Source organism: Xyrauchen texanus, chromosome 10 (assembly GCF_025860055.1).
Source record: "Xyrauchen texanus isolate HMW12.3.18 chromosome 10, RBS_HiC_50CHRs, whole genome shotgun sequence".
Lineage (NCBI taxonomy): Eukaryota > Metazoa > Chordata > Actinopteri > Cypriniformes > Catostomidae > Xyrauchen > Xyrauchen texanus.
In genome coordinates this window covers 12,902,928-12,926,069 of record NC_068285.1, presented here as the reverse complement: position 1 = coordinate 12,926,069, position 23,142 = coordinate 12,902,928, and the positions used below count along the sequence as shown (strand labels likewise).

The 23,142-nt window shown below is 39.5% G+C and overlaps 1 protein-coding gene across 1 annotated transcript in view; it reads left to right on the top strand.

The window, feature by feature from the left end:
* The window catches only part of stx1b (syntaxin 1B), a 71,944-nt gene that overhangs the window by 30,946 nt on the left and 17,856 nt on the right, over positions 1–23,142 (top strand). The window contains exons 2-3 of the mRNA XM_052136602.1: positions 10,633–10,707; positions 13,061–13,160. Coding sequence (XP_051992562.1) covers positions 10,633–10,707; positions 13,061–13,160 — 175 coding nt within the window. The remainder of the gene's footprint in view (positions 1–10,632; positions 10,708–13,060; positions 13,161–23,142) is intronic.

Below are 23,142 nucleotides of genomic sequence, written 5' to 3'. Positions count from 1 at the left end.
ATGGTAACTAGCAGTGACAACAAAGACATGAAATTTCATTTTATCTTGACATCATAAAAGGGAAGTCTTTAATTATTTAAAGGTAAATATCAGGGTAGGATCCGGGCTCCGATCTGTTGATTCTGTTTTATACCAAGCTGTGCATCTCAGGAAACATTCATGGCTATCTGTGTAGGCAAGTCAATTACCTAAGCCAACTACCTCCTTGGGTTCCTGGTGAAATAGGGCAAAGGAGTGCCGTTGGGACTTCTCGCAATCTTCTTCAGAAATCACAGTAGTACAAGCCCTACATAATCCATAAACACCGTAAGTGGAAATTGTGATTTTCAAATGTTTAAAATTGTGTTCATGTTTTAGTGTATCCATGACCATGTACCTGGTTTTGCAGCACCTTGTTATGGCAAACTACTGTGGCAAACTTCTGATGAACATTGCCGCAAACCATAATTGGTTTATTAAAATGATATAAAGAACATACTTAAATACCATTTTGGTAACATATTTGAATGTTTTATAGATTTTATTTTGTAGTTCAATGTTTTTTAATTGAAATCCTGTTTTAAAGTATGTAAGTACATCAAAAGGTTCTTGGTTAATTTTGAGTTGTGGGGCGGCTGTGGCTCAGGTGGTAGAGCAGATTGGCCACTAATCGCTGGGTTGGTGGTTTGATTCCTGGCCCACATGACTCCACATGCCGAAGTGTCCTTGGGTAAGACACTGAACCCCAATTTGCTCCCAATGGCAGGCTAGCACCTTGCATGGCAGCTCCACTGTCATTGGTGTGGGAATGGGTGAATGACACGCAGTGCAAAGTGCTTTGAGGTTAAAAAGGCTCAATATTAGTGCAGACCATTTCCATTCACTGAGTTAATACAGTGACGGATGCATTAGACTGACTCAAGCTGATAACTAGCTAAATTTGTAAGTTGTTTGTTTGCTTGTAAGAGTCATTTGTTTGCAGTGTTGTGTTTACATGTATGATTATGTTGAATTTAAACATGAATTTAGTTTTTACTGTATGTACACCTCTTTGCATTTCTGTGACAGCCAAAGGCCATACGCCCCATAATAAGTCATTGTTAGGGAGAAACGTGGGATGCTGAGAGTATGACTTGTGTGAAAATATTTTTAGTAAGTAACTTTAAAGTAAAGTAATTAGTATTGTGATTACTATTCCAATGAAAATTGATTACAGTCTTATAGATGTAACTGCTCATTGGCAGTGAATTACTGTTTTGAGAAACTAACCAAATATGGTTTCTTTGCCAATCTGACTACACTAGTCACACTTAATGTTTTCGTGAGCAGCCAGCGAAGACAACGACATATATATAGAGACAACTTTTTTGCAGTACTATTCTTTTTATCTCATAAGCTCACGATTTGGGTAAAATATAATTCCTTTTGCCATGTTGCTGTCCTGTAGGTTCAGCAATGGTGCAGCACTGCTACGTAATAGAGGTGCAGGAATCACTGCAAATAAATCAGTAATCTCATGATCCTCTAATATTTATCATATAATCAACTTTCATGCTGTTTTATCTCCCTCCGTCATTTTTCCATCTTAAACAGGACATTATTTTACCCTGGCATTAAGATAATGGACCAAATGTTAGCACGATGTTCAGTCCAACTAGATCAAACAGAAATGTGTTAGCAACTTGGGCCTGTTTTGGCTGCATTTGAAGACTGAACATATTTCCTCAGACATGCCTAGAATTATTCAGCATGACCTACGTAAAGCAACCTCCATACATCTCCATTTGCCAAACGTCAGTATGTAATTAGTATAACCACCTTTCTTCAATGATAAAAACATCTGGTCTTCTAAATCCTCAAACACTTTAACTTCATTTCCACGTTTTGATTGGTGCAGTTGCTACAGCTCACCAGGGTGATTAATAGCTAAGCGCACCATTGATGGTACGATGTAATATTAACACATGTTTTACTCATTTCCTGATGTGTGTGATTCTTTGAACCCAAAGGAACTTAAACAACGTTTAGGTTTTAAAAGCTGTCAATACATCGTTATTGTATATTTCAATGTCTAAATGTATGTACATTTGATTAAATAACTCTTTAATATCTACAAATACTTATATGATCGTGCTGACCTTGCAGAAATGTGGTATGCTCTTGGCTTTCATCTACATCTTCTACCTAAACCATCAGCATGCCCTTTGTGTGAGTTTGATATGTATGAGAGGGTTTCCTGATGGTTAAGGGTTCAAAACTGTGACCTACTATTCCCACCTGTTTTCTGTTCTGGCATATCAATACACCACCACCAATGGAAGTGGTGGTGGTGTAGTGCGCTGTGCACATAACTGGTAATCAGAAGGTTGCTGGTTTGATCCACACAGCCACCACAACTGTGTCCATGAGCAAGGCACTTAACTCCAGGTTTCTCCGGGGGGATTGTCCCTGTAATAAGTGCACTGTAAGTCGCTTTGGATAAAAGCATCTGCCAAATGCATAAATGTAAATGTAAATCAATCACGTAATTGAGCTTGTATACAATTTGGGACACTGGAGAGGTTCTGCTGTGCTTTGATTTTTTATGTTGGAAAGCATAACTTGTAGCTCAACTTACAATACCATGGTCATGTGTTTGATTCCCAGGGAACACACATAATAATAAACTGTACATAATTGAATGCACTGAAAGAAAGAAAAAGCATCTGCCAAATACATAAATGTGAATGTAAAACCTTAGTAAACATTTACTCTATGTGCTGCTCCATTCCTTATAGAGAGCTGATAGTAGAAATCCATTATTCCCTGTAAAACTTACAGTGTATTACTTTGAAACTACCAACATAATACACATAAAACTTTCAGCAAATGTGCATTTCACTGACATTTATATTATTTTGTATGTGGGTCTTTTACAGCTACATTCATTATTGGTCTGGATGGGTGTCTATTCAAACCAATCTCAGCCACTACAGTAGCTGTGTAACCAAATAGACTATTATGACCTTGGGTTTGTCATAAGGCAGAAAATAAGTAGATGTGACATATCCCCCGGCATACACTGGTGTTTTTTGTTTTTTTAAAGAAAGAAAGCCAATGCATAATGTGAAAAATAACAGCGCAGCAGAATGCAATCAAGGTTTTCTAATATATCTATATTTGGGTAGCTGTTAAGAAAATGTACATTTGTCCTACACCTACCCTGAACCGTAAAGGACGTTCGTTTGTTTTGTGAATTTTGAGGAGAGTGCGGTGTGCCCCCCATGGATAAACTTGGTCTGCCCTTCATGCTTATAATAAATGAATTCTGTGCTACTTAATTACAAGCCAAAGTAAAGTTACATTTTGTTCTGGTTGTACCCCAGCTCACTGTGGGGTAGCAGCAACTACAGTATATCTCTAAAAAACATCTTTAAATGTCTCCCCTTGTTTTGTTGAAGTATCTCTTCTTGTCGCTCAAAGACAAAAGTGATTCAAAGAGATATGAATTGTTTATTGGTGTCCCACTGTGACCCTTGATGTCTGACGGCGTAAGAGATTTATTGTCTCTAAACTCTTCTCTCCCAGACATTATCTGTGCTTGCCAGCTTTGTAGACATAACATGTTTTTGTTTTTAAATCTGCTTTTGGGAGGTTTGTATACATCCTATCAGACAAATAATGTTTAAAGGGATAGTTCACCCAAAAATTATAATTCTCTCACCATTTACTCACCCTTATGCAATCCCAGATGAGCATGACTTTTTTAACCACTGGAGATGTATGGATTAATTTTATGCTGCCTTTATATGCTTTTTGGAGCTTGAATATTTTGGTACCCATTCACTTGCATTGTATGGACCTACAGAGCTGAGATATTCTTCTGAAAATCCTTGTTTTGTGTTCAGCAGAAGAAAGTCATGCGCATCTCGGATGGCATGAGTGAGTAAATTATGAGAAAGATAATTTATTCTACAAATATCCACTTTTCAATTCTAAATTGTTTACTAAACAAAATCATATTAACAGGTTTGATTTTTTAAGATCATCTCCTATACTGCCAACCATAACAAAAACATACTACTGGATACTTTAAAGGTGAATTGTGTAACTTGTGCGCTACTAGTGGCACTAAATGAAATGACAAAAACGCAGTATATTTTCAAACAAGCTTTGCCAACACCCCTCAGACTCATCATGCCCTTTTGCACTCTCTGATGCCCTATGAACAAATAGGCCATACTAAATAAAAGGTGATAAACATTTAACATTGTAATGAACAAGACCACTATAACATATACACACCAGGCAGAAAGCGTTGCAGAGGAATCTGCACATCTGATAACATTGGCGGATTGAACGGCAGCTTGAGTGAGGGGGATCTAGCACAAGAGGTAAGATAGTTCTTGGTAACTGGTAAGCGTAACGATACATATTCCAAGTATTTTCCAAATGTATCTGAAGCTCGACAGTAATGAGCTAACTTGTGTGGCAATACCAGAGTGTAGCTTACCTGTTGAGAAGCAACATGGAAAAAATCGAACCCCAAAAATTCCCTCAAAAGTCCTCCACCTTGACTCTCTGTTCTTCTGTGTCTTTTAGCAAGTCTTCAAATTTTGGCGAAGCTAAGTTTAGTTTCCACTGTAACACGTCTGCCATGGATGTTGATATTCTCCTGGTTGAACAGTTTATAACAAGTAGCCACGCCACAAACTCATGCTATAGGTTTAGATAGAAAGGGATGGGTAGAGCTGAGTGGGCCACTCAAAATATAAACATCAATGTTTTGATAGTGCCTGGGAGCAGGGTTGCCGAAAGAAATTCTTGGGTTCGTTACAAAACGTATTCAGCGGGGCCCCCACCGGACAGGTGATAGGAGAGCGGTGGGGTGGGTGCGGACAGTTATTCCATCAACGTGCACTAGCCTGGCGGCTTTCACTGTCGCACACTGTCACCATGTTTATTTTTGTGTCTCCCACTAAACACGTTTAGATGTGCTCTACAATATGGAACAGCCTTTCTGTGGGCCTCCCCTCCAGTCCGGCCGGGCCCCTATCAAGCCTGGGCCAGGGACAAAAAGTCCAGTTGTCCTCCCTTATCCGCGGCCCTGCCTGGGAGGCTCAGTGTTTACACTTTTGGGGGACGGAACCCATGAATGGCTTACTTATAGTTGTCAATGTACAGTAAACTGGGATATTAGAATGTATTTTGACACCTTTAAGTCACCTGTGAAGAGTTCACTTCGTAAAAGTATAATGATGTCATTGTGACAAAGTTTTCAGGTTTATGGAATAGTTAATTATTTAAAAAATATGAAGGTAATGGAGTTGATCGATCTATCTATATGTCTCTCTGTCTGTCTGTCTCTCTGTATTTCGGTCTGTCTGTCTGTCTGTATGTCTCTCTCTTTCTATTTATTTAGTTTTAATCATAATTTCCATATCTGCTAAATGTGGCAGGGCGGAGGGCGGGGCCGGCCGGTTCACACCCGGCCCCTAATCAGGCTAATTATCCCTTGAGAGGGACAAAGGCCGTCCAGAGATGGCAGTGCGGCAGAGAGAGAGATTTACGGGCAGCTGCCTGACACCTGTGTGTATTTGTCTTTTTGGTTAATTTATTTATTAAACTATCGCCTCCTCCTTTCCATTAATCCCTTTACACTGGTGCCGAAACCTGGAAGGAGGAGGGATGCGCTGTAGTGGAGTTCTCTCTGCTACCATCCACTCTAAAGGAGCAGCCGCGGCCATCCGCCGGAGGAGCCCGGCCGCCTGGAAGGGGAGGAACGGTCGCCGGCCTGCGAGGGGAGGAGGGGCTCCCAACCAACCACCTGGAGCGGTTACCGCTGCCAGGGGTGGGGGAGACCCCTACCGTCAACCAAAAACTCGCCAGGGCATTCCTTCCGTCAGGGGCCGGAGGACTGCCTCCGATCGGCATGGCTGTCGTCCATTAGAGAGTGGAGGAGTGGCCGAGGACCAAGCTATGGCGTATCGGAGAACCGGCGAGTAAGTGTTTTTGTAAAACTCTCTCTCCCACTGCCGCTCCGCATTGGCCTTTCCCTCTCTTTTAAAGTTGACTGTGTTTTTGGGTGGTACTTCACTGTTACAGTGAGTACTCGCTGTTTTTAATTATTGGTGTTGGTTCCCTCCCCCTGTCTCCCCCCAGATTCAGGAAGGTGGGGATGACCTGCTGGCAGACCTGGCCAGAAGGGCACATTTAGAAATGTTTCCTTGTAACATGTTTAGAAAAATGTCTATATCAATATGGTATTTAGCCGTTAGCCATTCAGTGTTAAAGTTTTTACACGCATGTACTGTATATGAGGGAAACAATTGGCACACATTTTATGGAATGATCCCCCAACACACACACACACAGTCCTCAAATGCAGAAATCCACATGGCATCTCTTGTGTTACTGAAATCTGTTGCTGTAGAATTGTTTTTTGTGAAGGTCATTAGCGACTCATACTGCAGTACTGTAGACATTATGTACACAGAGCAGGGGACCAATGGCAAAGCCACTCCCCAGAAACCAGATGCTGAGGGGGCAGGGAGGCCAGCGAGCGGCCAGATAAGAAGAGAGGCAGGCGAGTAAACATTAGCAAGGCTGATGAGACAACAAAAGAGCAGCTTTCTGCTACTATGTCATTGTGCTTTGACATGCAATCCTCTTGTTGTGTGGAAATGCATAGAACCAGGCAGCTAAAATAAAATCGGGGAGCTAAAATGTCAAATCAATGCACAACTGTCAGTAAGCTAAAAGTAGACATTGGGCAATTTCACCTTTGCTCATCGGGGAAGGGACTTTATCGCTATTATCTGATGACAGGTGAGTGAAAATAGCCCCTGCATGAATTAAATGACGTTAGTTGCAGATAAGCCGGCTGATGCATCCATCACTCAACTGGCAGATTCACAGTAGGGTTATGTCTTGCATGGCAGCCCTATACTGCAGATGGTGTTAAACTTTATTTGACAAATTGCTTGCTGTGTGTCTCATTTGTAAGTCCCTTTGGATAAAAGTGTCTGCTAAATGACTAAATGTAAATGTAAAAATACCCAAGGTTAAAAACGTTCAGTTCATGCATTAACCAGTAGGGATGAGCAAAAGTACCAGAATACTTGAGTACTCCATGATAACAGCAATGACGAAACACACAAAAGCGTGACTTTTTTCAACTTCACTAAAAAAAACACTACATTAAATTGGAAGGGTGTAATTTCTGCACCACTAGTGTCACCAACAACATGATCATTAGAGAAGTCGGCATGTTGCTACTGAATTTTCCAATACCCTGACATCAGCCTCATTATGCCCAGTTACTGAGTTACTGCCACATCCCATTTTCACATCAGTTTAAAGGCCTTGATATACTGTACTTCCTACGAAATCAAATAACGAATGGGTGTGACATTATTTAGAATCAAATATGGCCAAAAAGGTGGTTTCAGTGGTTCATAACAGCTCACTGGGGCGAACTTTTAGGAAAAGTTATATTCAACAGCAAAACACCTTATTGCTAATTATTGCTTATTGCTTATTGCCAAGTCATCAGTAGGATGACTTGGAGCTCCACCTACCTTGATGCAGACAGCAAGTTCTGTTTATATTGTTTAGTGAGTCAAAATCAGTCAACATGAGCACATTGGCATGTAGAGTTACCTGGTGCAACTTACTTACATCTGTACGATCATTCACTTTATTTTCCAAGACCATGCCATGTGATTTTGTTTAATTAGTCTATTAAAGGAATCAAATCTTCTCAAATACTCTCAAGTGCCCATTCACTCATGTGCCATCTGCAGTGAATGCCAATCACACATCTGTCTAAAGTAAGATATACCCATGATAATGAGTTTGTCTTTATTCTGAACATTGTCACTTTTATACACTTATCTTTGCAATAGTATCAGTGTCATTATAAATCACAATAACAATGTGTAACTGGCGCATATAATGGCTGTGTATAGAGTGTTAGCGCATTAGCATCATGAATTCAGAATGTAAACAAAACAAATGAAACATTTTCTACTGCATATATATTACTTTAAATCATCATCGATCGATAAAAATGGCTTCTTTTACTGACCTCATGTGAAGTCTACTCATAGAATGAGGCATAAAGTCATTGATAACACATTTTAGTTTAACACACTGGTTAAGGTTTTAAGGTTTTATATTAGCATATTTAAATGTACATTTAAACGCCTCCTATAGCGGCGTGGTGGGTGTCTGAATATTCGGAAACAATATACCATTGCTTGGCTGTTTAGAACTTCTTTTTACCCCGGAACGAAGAACAAAAAGGGACTTCTCCGGAAGTATATCGAGGCCTTAAGTGATTACTGTCTGTGGCAAAACAGATTTTAGGGGTTTAGGTTTAGGGTTTGAGTTTGGGGATAATGTTAATTCAATAAGCATTCTTCTTCACTGTATTACATCATTTACAGCAGCAGTGGGGAACGTCAGGCCTTCTGGCCATATAAGGACTGCAAAACCATTTTACCCAGCCCCCGAGGCCATTCAAGAAATAGCTGGGTAGCTCAGTGGTAAAGACACTCTCTACCACTCCTGGAGTTTGCAAGTTTGAATCCCAGGTTGTGCTGAGTGACTCCAGCCTTGTCTCCTAAGCAACCAAATTGGCCTGGTTGCTAGGGAGGGTAGAGTCACATGGGCTAACCACCTAGTGATTGCTATAATGTGGTTCACTCTCGGTGGGGTGTGTGGTGAGTTGTGCGTAGATTGCTGCGGTGGATGGCGTGGGCCTCCACATGTGCTATGTCTCTGTGGTGACGTGCTCAACGTGTCATGTGATAAGATGCGTGGGTTGACGGTCTCAGACACGGAGGCAACTGAGATTTGTCCTGCACCACCCGGACTGAGGCAAGTCACTACGCCACCATGAGGACATAGAGCAAATTGGGAATTGGACATTCAAAATTGGGAGAAAAAGGGGAGAACAAACCTTTAAAAAAAATAATATCAAAGCAAAATATTGTATAATAGAAAGAACTTTTTTTTTTTCTTGGTGCATGAACACGTGAAGGAATGTGTGCGATATTTTAAACCCACAATCACAAATTAAAAGTATGGGCTGCAAATTTTTTTTCAAATACTCGAATGACCCTTATTAGGAAAAAAGTTCCCCAACGTTGATTTACAGCTAAAAACAACTCACGTTTAAACTTGTTTATAGTGCCCCTCTGTAGGCATTTCACTCGTGCCCTTATGCTCAAAAACACTTCCTGCTTCGGCCACTGGGGGCAGTGCTTCGAATTTCGGTAAGCACAGACCAAGTTTAGCTCAAGAAAAGTCAAACTACTGTTTCCGAATTTACTGTGAGATCAGTCTGCCTTCAAACAGTATTGCAAAAATAATCACTGTTTTCAAAAAGATTCTTGAAAACTCCTCCCATCTTCCCAATGGTCGCCTGTTAAGTTTGCATTGGTTGAATGTGAAGCTGGAATATTATAATTAATTTTAACATTGAAAAAACTTAACACATCAGCTTTAAATGCCATAAAATGGGCTTAATAATCAAAAGCCTGACCGAGGTGTTAATAAAAATAACTCAAAACAGAAGTTTTTATTTAATTGACAACAATAAAGTCCCTACTTTAGCAGGGCATTGTAATCGCACCACATTTTCCACAAACAAGTGAAGTCGTTTTTATTTCTGTGGTAATAATGAACCCAAAACTCTTTCAGATGTTAGTTAGAAAAAAACATGGAAGAAACTAGGCTCAGCTTGGGGAACCAGTTCCCCACTGGCTATTCAGCATGAATATAATGCCAATATCAGTTTGCTATGAGTAATGCAAGTCATGTATTAATTGAGTTAACTGAGTAGAGTTGTAATGAAGCCCGTGGCATTCCAAATGAGTCTTCCAGTAAATGATCAAATTCCAGTTCGACCTCCTGACTGTCCGTTTAATGTATGTTTTCTCTGTGAAATAGCTCTGTTATAGAGTTGAAAACGGTTTTCACTAAATGGGGATCTTATGATTCCTAGGAGAGTTGCAGAGCTTTATGGCTAGACAGAAACTACTTCCTGTTCTGTTTAGAGTAGTTTGGCTATACAGCTTATCTGAGATGGCCCCTCCAGCTATTCCCAATTGTCATACTAATATGTAAAAGACTATCAAAAGTAGCTCATCTGAAAACATGTGATTTGCTTTAGTTTATTAGGCTGCCCTAATTTATCCTCTATGAAACTGAGGACTAGTCTGGACGTGTTAAGTATGAATGCCATTCTGTGAACCGCATTGTCAACGCAGTAACACATTACGCCAAAATTGATTTATGACTGAAATCGGTTTGCTTGTGATTATGAATATGATCTGTCCTGTAACAGTTTGAGTCAACTTTGCTGAGATTCAGACAAAACGGATTGAGACTATTTCATACTCCATGTCTGGCTGGTCAGTCAAGAAAACCTTTGAGCCATTTTCTCAGTTTTAGTTTTGGTGTAATTACTGCATTTAGGCTTTGTAAGCAATATTGATATCAAGTATTTCTGGTCCGTTATCGTTGTGTTCTTGGTTGAGCTATTGAGTAAAGCCAACATACGCATCAATGGTTTAAGAATGAAAATTCTTCATGTGATATCTCTCTTAAAGAAATTGGACTTTTCTAGTAATGAGACCTTAAATGCTGTTTTTTTGTTTGTCACAGGCTAAGGACAGTGACGATGATGAGGAAGTCGTTCATGTCGACCGAGACCACTTTATGGATGAATTTTTTGAACAGGTAAGCTTTACATTAGGGTAAATGTCAAATCCTTCTATGATTCTATGATATGATATTGCCGGCAGCCATATAACCCTGCAGCTATTGCCTGGTTGCCCATTAAAGCTAAGCAAGGTTGAGCCTGGCCAGTACCTGAATGAGAGACCTCCTGGGGAAAAACCAAGGTTGCTGCTGGAAGTGGTATTAGGGAGGCCAGCAGGGGGTGCTCACCCTGTGGTCTGTGTGGGTCCTAATGCCCCAGTATAGTGATGGGGACACTATACTGTAAAAAGGCACTGTCTTTCGGATCGGATGTTAAACTGAGGTCCTGACTCTCTGTGGTCATTAAAAATCCCAGGGCACTTCTTGTAAAGAGTAGGGGTGTAACCCTGGTGTCCTAGCCAAATTCCCCCCATTGGCTCCTATCTATCATGGCCTCCTAACAATCTCCATCCCTGAATTGGCTACATCACTCTACCATCTCCTCTCCACCAATAGCTGGTGTGTGGTGGGCGTTCTGGTGCACTATGGCTGCTATCGCATCATCCAGGTGGATGCTGAACACTGGTGGTGGTTGAGGAGATTCCCCCTATACTATATAAAGTGCTATATAAATGTAAGGAATTATTATTATGAGTTGCTAGCACTGTTTTGCATGTGTAGATTAGCATTGAAGTCAAGATAAATGAAGTCAGAGTTTAGTTCCAACTCTAATCTCACAGTTGATCCAACTACTGTATAAAGTGGTCAGGTTCACTTTAATACTACAAACATCAAATAATCAAAATCTCAACATCAATGTTTCTGTCATACAGTACAACATAAATAAAATGGTAATACTTTACCGTAAGGTTCTGTTTACTCAATGCAATCTGTACCAACACATTTATTAATCTTGTTTAATGTTCATTTATCAAAATACTATTGTTTATGTTACTTCTAACTTGTGTTACTTCTATAAAGACCACTTGACTTGACTTGACTTGACTTGACTTCTAGGGCTGTTGATTTAAAGTGTTAATTTAGTGTGATTAATTATATAAAATATTTACGCAATTAATCATGCCTCCTGACCCGTACGCAAATTCCATTGTTAAACTGCATATTTTCCTACCATCTGAGCAATTCAAGCTTAAAGTACATGTAACTTGTTTGTTAAAAGCCCGTCAGCAGGGGGCAGCCAGTCACCTCAACAAACCTCACAAGCAGCGCAGCCACAGAATGAGAGCCGGTCAAACATAACGTGTTTATTTTTAATCCCCTTTTCTCCCCAATTCGGAAATCTCAATTCCCACGACTTAGTAGGTCCTCATGGTGGTGCGGTTACTCACCTCAATCCGGGTGGCGGAGGACAAGTCTCAGTTGCCTCCGCTTCTGAGACCGTCAATCTGCACATCTTATCACATGACTCGCTGTGCATGACTGCGTAGACTCCGCACGTGCTCATGCTATTCTCCATGATCCGCGCACAACTTACCACACGCCCCATTGAGAGCGAGAACCACTAATCGCGACCACTAGGAGGTTACCCCATGTGACTTTACCCTCCCTAGCAACCAGGCCAATCTGGCTGGTGTCACTCAGCACACCCTGGATTCAAACTCGCTACTCCAGTGTGGTAGTCAGCGTCAGTATTCACTGAGCTACCCAGGCCCCCCTCCAGAACGTGTTCTTGACAGCTGGACGAAGCCCAACAGAAGGAAGGGATCTCGAGGCGTGACATTAAAAGTTCCAACTACTGGACACGGCATCCTATAAACGCGCTGTTTATGATGCTGAAACCCAGACTCTCAAAAATCATCCGTCTGACGCATATTAAAAATTGTGCTGACTGAACGCATGAATGAATCCTCTGAGGACAGATTGGCGAACACAAAAATAAAAATGGATTGCTGTCAACTGTAGGCGTGTGTTTATTGATATGGGAATAAAATAAACAATATATTCACTTATAAAGCCTGTTTTTTCGAATCAATCCTTTACTCATCTGCCACAATAATGCAATATATTTCAATCTGAATTGTATATGTATATATAAATCACCTTACTTAAAAGAAAAAGGTTTATTTGCTGCCTGAACTTTTTAAGTAATCACAAAGTGGTGCTGAAGTTCTTTGCCCATTTTTGACCACTTTGTAATTATTGAAAATTATCCAGGTGCAACTCTGAAAGCTTATTTAAAGTGCTCAAAAATGTGCTTTAAGCTTCTCTCTGCAGGTTATAATTGTGAAACCACTTTAATTTTAGTAATGGGAGCAATTCAACGTTATTAAAATTAAGCTTTGTAATTTTAGACATTTTTATTGCATAAATTCTCTTTTTTTGACATTTTTACATCTGTTAACATTTATTTTAATGTATATTCTTTTGACAGGTGGAAGAGATCCGTGGATGTATTGAAAAGCTGTCAGAGGATGTAGAACAGGTCAAGAAGCAGCACAGTGCCATTCTAGCAGCACCCAACCCTGATGAAAGTGAGTTCCACCAATCAGCATACAGTATCCTTATGCACACCATTTCTATTCAAAACACTGTCTCAGTGTACACACTGAAAATACTGCCTCTACACGATTAAAAGGGCAACACTCACATTCTGGGTAAAACAGCTGTGGAAGTAAAACTTGTGCCTGTTTTATATTAAGACACTATTTCATCTAGGATCATATTAACAATATATTTTATGCTTGGTGGGATAGGCTTCACACCTGAATCGTTATCATGTTGAGGACCTAGAGATTTATTTCAGGTATATTTTTGCAGCGAGCTGTAAAGTTCACAGGCCGAATGTATGTGACACCTCATCACTGAGACTTTCAGGCACAGCAATAAAAACGTGCAAATCGACAAGTGTTACCTCCACCAAATCTCCCTCAAGGCTTTACTGTATCTATCCACCCATCCGCATGCACACGCACACACACACACACACACACACACACACATACAGATACACACACACACACAGATACACATAGACACACACACACAGATACACACACACACAGATACACACACATACACACTTACACGCACACACACAGATACACACACACATACACACAGATACACATACACACAGATACACACACACAGATACACACACACACACACACAAACACACAGATACACATACACATAGATACACACACACAAACACACAGATACACATACACACAGATACAAACACACACACACACACAGATACACACACAGATACACATACACACAGATACACACACACACATACATACACACACACACACATACACACACAGACACACAGATACACATACACATAGATACACACACACACACACACACAAACTCACAGATACACATACACACAGATACACACACACACACACAAACGCACAGGTACACATACACATAGATACACACACACACACACAAACACACAGATACACATACACACAGATACACATACACACAGATACACACAAACACATACACACAGATACACATACACACAGATACACATACACACAGATACACACACACACATACACACACACATACATACACACACACACACACAAACGCACAGATACACATACACATAGATACACACACACACAAACACACAGATACACATACACAGATACACATACACACAGATACACACACACATACACACAGATACACACACACAGATACACACACATACACATTTGTGCATGCATAACTATATCTCAGAGCAAGATGACAAATTGTTACATTTGCGATCACCTCCACCCACATTTCAACATTAAAAGCAATAAAGTACACAGGAATAATATACAGTGGCCCAAACATTACAGGTCCAGTACAAGTTAAGCTCAATCGACAGCTTTTGTGGCACAATATTGATTACCACAAAAATGTATTTCAACTCGTGCCTCCTTTTCTTTTTTTTAAAAAAGGTTTCAGTGTGACACTTACAATCGAAGTGAATTTTTGGAGGGTTTGAATGCAGAAATGTGAAGCTTATAATTTTATAAAAGCACTTACATTAATTATTCTGTAAAAACTCGTATGTATTATTGAGCTGTAAAGTTGTTTATATCGTTACATTATTATTACACATTAACACACATGTTGTTCTAACATTAGAATATTCCATTATTCTAAATAATGTTTTGTGGTAATCAATATTATGCCACAAATGCTGTCGATTGAGCTCAACTTGATTGAACCTGGACTGTTCCTTTTTGGTCCACTGTATATTATTCCTGTGTGTGTTATTGCATTAATGTTGAACATGTTGCATTTGCGCCTCCCACACTATAAAAGCCACTGCTGCTGCCACATAGTTCCAAGTGTGTGTTAGACCCAACCCACACACCTCATCGTGCACCAACACACACTGCATCTACACGTATAGTGCTTCTGTTTCTTCAGTCCTCAAATGTTGCTAAAACACCTCAGCTTTCCCCAGCAACAATCTTACAGCAAATGAGTGTTCAAGATCATTACTCTATTTTCTGTGACTAATGAGTGAGGTCATTTTAATGGAGCAACTTGTTCTTATAATTGTTCATTTGCAGCAAGTCAACTGTTAAAACAGTAAGGCTAAAATGGTATTTAATTGTGGAGAAATGTTACATTGAACCTGTTATTTTTCCATTAGTTATATTTGAGAGGTACATTTACATTTTTACTTTTGTGCATTTGGCGGATAAATAATCATCATGCTGTTTAAGGGAAGTTTCAAGTCATGAAATAGTTTATGGCTCTGTTCCAAAACCTAGTGAGCTGCCTTGCTGACTACTGCCTACATACTGTAGGTAACTGCCTTCTCTGGGGCTGTTCACACCGAATGCCAGGATCGTATTGGAAGACAACATTTTATAGGGAATTTCAGGGTTCTTGCGGGCCACTGAACATAGGTTTCATCATGGATATTTAATATTTGTTGATGATTTATAAATGGGTTTCACAGGCTACGTTGTGCACAAATAGAACAGATCGATCATGAGCTATGACTATTGTAATGGACGATGCATTGAAATGATTGTAATACAAGACAGACAACCTCATTTACTCTCGGGTGCTTATCTGATTGGATCTGACATATGCAGCTGGATTGTAAAAACACAAATTGCAATAAGGAAAATGTGTTTACGGTAAAATAAATGTAAGTATTAAAAATGCATCTTGAGGCATCTGCGTTCTGTTCTATTTGTAGCGCTGCAGCTTTTATTATAGCGCAAGAGTGCGTTCGGTGAGAACAGCTCCTTTCTTTTTCTTTGTTCCTCTTTTATCCGATGACAAAGATGGGTGCGTGAAACATTCAGGAATGAAGCATAACAGGGGCCATTATTTAATAGAGCCAAATGCGGGGCCTGGTTAGCTCAGCGAGTATTGACTCTGACTACCACCCCTGGAGTCAAGAGTTCGAATCCAGGGCGTGCTGATTGACTCCAGCCATGTCTCCTAAGCAACCAAATTGGCCCGGTTGCTAGGGAGGGTAGAGTCACATGGGTTAACCTCCTCGTGGTCGCTATAATGTGGTTCTCGCTCTCGGTGGGGCGTGTGGTGAATTCTGCGTGGATGCCGCGGAGAATAGAGTGAAGCCTCCACATGCGCTATGTCTCCGCGGTAACGCGCTCAACAAGCCACGTGATAAAATGCACGGATTGACGGTCTCAGACGCGGAGGCAACTGAGATTCATCCTCCGCCACCCGGATTGAGGCCAATGCGCCACCACGAGGACTTAAGAGCGCATTGGGAATTGGGCATTCCATACTGGCGAGAAAAGGGGAGCCAAACGCAGGTGTCTTGAGACACAATTTTAACAGTTGAAGTTCTTTTTAAGTTGACATGCTGTCTGTAGGTCAAAGACATCTGTCTAGCACATGTTTACATAGGAAAATAATAGGAAAACAGCGCAGACAGATGCAAAAATGCTTTTGGTGTGAACGGCTTCTAAGGTCGCATCCTAAGTTAAATAAAACCTCATAAGAAGAGTCGATATCATTTGGTATTACAATATGGTAATCACTCAGTGCCTATGGGAGACATCAAAATACAATGGTATTACCATCTGATACTATCACTACCATGGTGCCGCAGCAATGCTTTTTGTAAGGGTCAGAAATGACATTTAAATAATATGTGGGCATAAAGACTCCCCATATAAGGGTGAAAGGCCAGGAAAACTTCTCAACTTTCCTCTTGACTTAATTGAGTTGATTTCCAAGCTGACGTAATTACAGTCACAATGCCAGTATTCAGATATCACTTCTCTTGTGTGTTATGGAAGCGTGCCCTCAGACTGCCCCTGCTTAGGTCAAAAATGACTCCACGGCTATGGATGAATCTTTAATAGTCTTCTTGTGTCTGACACTTTTGTTTCGGTTCAGTTACGGTTTTATCCTGTACATTTGACTGCATGTCGTTCACTTTATTTTCAAAGCATGGTTTCCTTGTTTTAAGTTGTTGCATGCTTATGGAAGAACATTTTCTTTCTATTCTTTCTTTTGCTTTCCCCTGTCTGTTTTCATCATGCTGCATGAAGGAATCGTCCAAGGAAACCTGTTAAAGTTGAGTGTCTGTCTCAATATCTCTGTCAGTGTAAACCAGATACTTGAAGAGAAAACGAGGAGAGCATATTTAAAGACCCCATAGACATCAAATGGCTCGCCCCTTTTATTAAATAGCCAATTGCCTTAAGTTTACGCCACAGTCGTGAGCCATGATTTGCTAAGCTTTCTATTGCTAGTCATTGGCTGGTCGTGTTAGGGGGTGGGACACTCTCATTCTAGAGAACATTTCATTGGACAAAAAAGGATACGCCCATAAGTTGGTCTTAAAGTGTAAATTTAAGTTAAACTTCTTGCAACTTTCAGAGTACCCAATCATAAGGTGTCAAGACATGCATGGACCATATACGCCATAAAACTCCAATTTCGATTTAATGGGGTCTTTAAAGGGACAGTCCACCCAAAAAAGCAAATTCAGTCATGGTTTAATCACAATAGAACAACATAAGGGTAAGTAAATGATGACAGAATTGTCCTTTTTGGGTGAACTACCCTTAAATGTCTTTAAGCGTCCTACTTGTAGTTGTTCTCCTCGTATTAGTCTCCTCCGGTTGCAGATCATGTTGTGTGTTTGTGTGTAGAAACTGTGTTTTTGTTATTTATTGTGCTTGTTTTTTTATGCATACATATTGCATATTGTAAAACCATTCAAGACTTATTGCCAAGGACCATTTCTCTTCCTACTTAAGCCTCTGAATTTAGTCAAAGGAATAAATACAAGAAGGCAACGATGGACTATGTGCTATCATTTGTAATTTAGCAGCTGCCTTTTATTGAAAAGTGCTTCAGAATTCCCTTGCACAAGTATTCAACTGCAGGTATATGATCTTAGTTGCTTGGCCCACCAAGTTCATGTGTCATCTTTACTTGCAACCTTTGCATTAGCTGCTTTGTATCCGTATTTGGAGTGTAATCCCATCCCCCCCCCCTTACCCCCAAGTGATTTAGTATTATTTTGATCGCAGTAACGCTTCAGTTTCAGGTCACTGCTCATTGAGGGTAAACCACAACATGTTAGCAGCCCGGGTACTCCATTACAGTCAACACGATAGGTCATTCGCAAATAATTTTACTTCTGCAATCTGATGCATTTTAGGGTGCAAAAGGATATATATAACGAGAGAAAAAGGAGGGCAGAATTTGATTTTATCCACAGGGAATTGATTGGATTTTTAAAAGGGGCGTTACATGCCAGAATGAAGCCTGGTGGCTGGAGAGGAGGGGCTATGATCCATGATGTCACCTTAAAAGGAAAGTTATTTCAGAGGTGGGGCAGGTTGCATTTTGATAAAATAGTATTTTTAAGACATTTGTTATGTTTGGAATAATTCACACAGATGACTTGTGCACAATAGGACCAGAAACAATGAATACAAATGAAATATGGTCAGTTGTCATGTTCACTTTAAGCTACACTGCAAAAAACTAATTCTGATGTAACCTAAAGAAAATGTGCTTCATGTGGTAACATCTAAATTAACTAGTTTTATTTGAATAAAAAAATATATTGAATCTGACTATATTTACCCGACAAATTTACTGTAACAAATACAGGTTCCCACTTTTTTCAGTGCTCTGCCACCAAAGCTGAGGCATTTCCTTTAGATCAACATTTTGCTGAGGTTTTAGTTTTCTTAATCTATTACATTTATGCTGCTGTAACAAGTTAAACTTCTGCAATGCATGTGGAAAAAAGACATTTTGTTGCAAGATGAGCAAAAAAGAAAAGAACATCTTTAAATCTCTCCCTTTTCAATTCTAAAGGCTGCAGTTGTGACCTTGAGCAAGAAACGAAACCTCTGTTGACTCGCCGGGTGACTAATGGTTACCTCTTTGCTCTAGTTCATTAAAGAAATTCACCCAATCAGCTTAAATGACTAAATTGGCCATCAAAATTACAGCATAGACTAAAATGAGAACCCTTATGTTGCCCTGCAGGTGATTGACGTTAGCAAGTAAAAATCATCTCTTTTTTTTTTTTTTCGTTTTCTTAACTAAGGGCTTTTAGCATTTTGACGGTGCCATTCCTCACTGGTTCTTTATGTTTTTTGTTCATTTTTTGTATCACATATAAGTGTTGCTATAAGTGTTCATTCTCAAATTTGCATGTGTATTTGCTGTTAATTGGATGTGGCCAAAAATAACATTTAAAGCTGTAGAAATTGCATATCTCTTCATTTAGATATCAACATACACTTTAGGCTATGTAAGATTTCAGGATTATTCAGGATACTGTGTGCATTTACATGCACAGCAATATGCTTGTAACTATCAAAAATCGGTTTATTCAAAAAATCAGACAACACAAGAAACCGCAATTACATAATGAGACTTAAAGGGATAGTTCACCCAAAACTGAAAATTCTCTCATCATTTACTCACCCTCCTGGTATCCCAGATGTGTATGACCCTCTTTCTTCTGCAGAGCACAAATTAAGATTTTTAGAAGAATATTTCAGCTCTGTAGTTCCTCACAATGCAAGTGAATGGGTGCCAAGATTTTGAAGCTCCAAAATCCACATAAATGCAGCATAAAAGTGACTCCAGTGGTTAAATCCATGTGTTCAGACACAATATGATAGGTGTGGATGAGAAACAGATCAATATTTAAGTCCTTTTTTATCATAAATTCTTCTCCCTGCCCAGTAGGGGGCGATATGCATGAAGACTGTGAATCACCAAAAACAAAAGGAGAAAGTGAAAGAGAAGGAAAAAGGAATTAAATATTATATCATATCGCTTCAGAAGACATGGATTTAACTACCATGGTCGTCTGGATTACATTTATGTTGCCCTTATGTGGATTTTGGAGCTTCATATTTTGGCACCCATTCACTTGCATTGTAAGGACCTACAGAGCTGAAATATTCTTCTAAAAATATTTTTTTGTGTTCTGCAGAAGAAAGTCATTAATTTCTGGGATGGCATGTAGGTTGATTAAATGATGAGAGAATTTAAATTTTTGGGTGAACTGTCCCTTTAAAATCATATGATTATTCTCTGTTTTTGAGATAAAAGCGTAAACAGGCATGCGCACAACACTTGCGCGCACTGGATAACCCGGTAAGAATGCTGGTAATGGTGTTTACATGCAATGGCATCTGTGTACCAATCGGTTTATGCTTAACAATTTATGATGCTTCCCAATAAAGAAAAGACTTTTAAGACATGTACATGGCCACACAGGTTGTCGGCTTATTGAGCATAATTGGTGCAAGTTTGAGCATGTAAACGCGCTCAACAAAGTTTAGTCAAAAAAGAGAAAATATCTTGAATGAACACTACAGCAACACCTATATGTAGTTAAAATATGATATGGTATATCATACAATATAGCCATACTATATGTGATACATATATGTTAATATACCAATGCCTAAGTTGATGCAATCTTACTGGATCATACAAACTGCTGCTTCAACCAGTGACTTTCCTTTACTTTAAGTTTTATCAGTATTCCAGTTAAAAATATTGTGTCCTAAAACGTGTTTTTGAACAGGTCACACAGGTACAGACTAGAAGTACTTCAGCCATACGTGGCAGCTGCACATGGATACAAATAAATCATATTTATTAGCTGTTTAAGTGCTGCTTATAGCTGTCGTGTTCAATACTGGGTGTGACAAGGAACCCTCTGTAGCTAAAATCGATCTCTCGACCACATGAGCAAAAAGAGCTGACATGAGACAATGGCTTGTTTTCATACAACAGCAAAGAGCGGTACAGAATATAGCTGGCCGTGAGCACAACGACAGTGAATCAGTGTGCAAATATTAGGATGCTAACTCAGTGACAGGATAAATTACACTTTTGTTAAATCGATAGCCACACCCTGACTACAGCACTTTCAGTGTATAGAGCATGTTTAGAGTGACAAAACAGATAAACGTAACATTTGAAATGCTTTTTTATACCATTTGCTGTCATTGTTTATCATTATTATTATTTTTATATTTACCAAATTAACCCCTATTGAATTTAACAGGAATACAAGATGCACATCAAAAACATCATGTGACTGAATAATTCATTCACAACTGGATGAACCTGCGGACCGATCGTCGCCAATGAATTGTTGCCCTGGTCATTCTGAAATACAAGTGTCCTAAAAATCCAAAGCCTGCATTGAGTTTGCAAAGCAAATAGGTTAAACACAAAATTGCACATTTTCCCAAAGAGCAGGTTAGTTGATACTTTTAAAGAATATCTTATAGATCCACACCGCAAAGTCATGATGGAGGAATGCACACACACACACATAGTGCTCCCAGAAATGGAAGCGCAGCGGGAAAACTAGCAGCTGTACATCATCGCACCATTAGCTGGGTAACTCCCAGCCAATCGCATGTAAGCCATTGCTTTATAAGTCTGCTCATAATCTATCACATTGCTGTTTCAGTGTGCTAACACGGCAACCTCCACCTCCCCACCACCACCAGTTGAGCCCTGTCCCGCAGGGGGGTAGGCTCCTCGCCCCTGCCTCCTATCTCCAGCAGGACATGACGGTTCCGGGTACAACTCCCTTAGACCACCGGACGGGGCCTACGCCAAAGAGAGAGACATTACTTCCTGTTTTACATTTATCAAATAAATGGCATCTCAAACTTCACTCAAGCCTGCGTGTCTTCCCGATAGAACTGTGTGACACGCTGTCATCTCCAGTCATGAAACGAGTTATTAAAGTGTTTTGTCTGCACGTCCTAAACAGTTGAATATTTCATTAATAAAATAATCACACAGTCACTACAATTTCCCCGGAAGTGACGATACTCAAGGGATGGAAACGCAGCTTTATCTGCACATCGTTTTTGCGATATTCCGATATTTTGCATAAATTAAATTCACAACTTGGATGGAAACATAGCTACTGCTTCTGTCTGATGTTTGTTTAGAGGCGTGCAGTGCAAGCTGGAACAGTTCTTGTGTCTTATGGAACAAGCACATGTAGAGATTTTTCACTCATCCCAAAACTGTTTGCAGGAATAATGTCATCAATGAGAATGCTGCAAATGACCTCTGATTATCTCAGGAGGTGCTGTGAGTTTAGTTTACTTTATTTCCACACGGTTAGCGTGCATTGTGAACGCAACTCTGCATGTTCAGTAATATATATCTTTGTATTAAAGAAACAAAGACGAAAGTGAATAAATCATAAAGTAATACAAGACACGTTCACCTTGAACCTAAAATCGATTATAATTTTCTTCTCTTTTGGCAGCATTAAATGTAGGCTATTACCGAAACGAAACACAAACTCGATAAGAACACACATTTGGCAGCATTATTTTGGGAACACAAGGGGATTTATTAGGCTTATTTATTTTGATTATCATTGTCTTTACATTTATCATTGTTTTTAGTTCTTAATCTGTAGCCTATTGGTAATTTTCCACCTGTTATCATTGACGGATGCTTGCGTGATGGCAAATGGAGCCGTTGGAGATGGTAAATGTTTGGATTTGGGGAGGTGGTTAAATAAGATTTTTTTTATCACTTAACATTTTTTTTATCATTTTATTGCTTTTTTCATTTAGTTTAAGTTTTTTGGTGTGTTGACGATGTAATCGGTTACCGTGTTATTTATTAATGCAATTATCGCTAAAATATTTTGGACATATTGCCCAGCCCTAGTCGATAACTGTTAACTGATAACTTAAAGTCCATGAAACTGAAATGAACACTTTTCACAGACTGTGATGACACATTTCCACATTTCTAACTTTTTTATATTTGCAACTTTTTAATTTTTTAGTGTAAATTTATAACATGGTAAATGGTCTGCACTTATATAGCACCTTTTTTAACCTTAGAGGTTACCAAAGCACTTTACACTGTATCACAATCACCCATTCACACACACACACTCATACTCATACTCATACTCATACTCATACTCATACACCAATGGTGGCA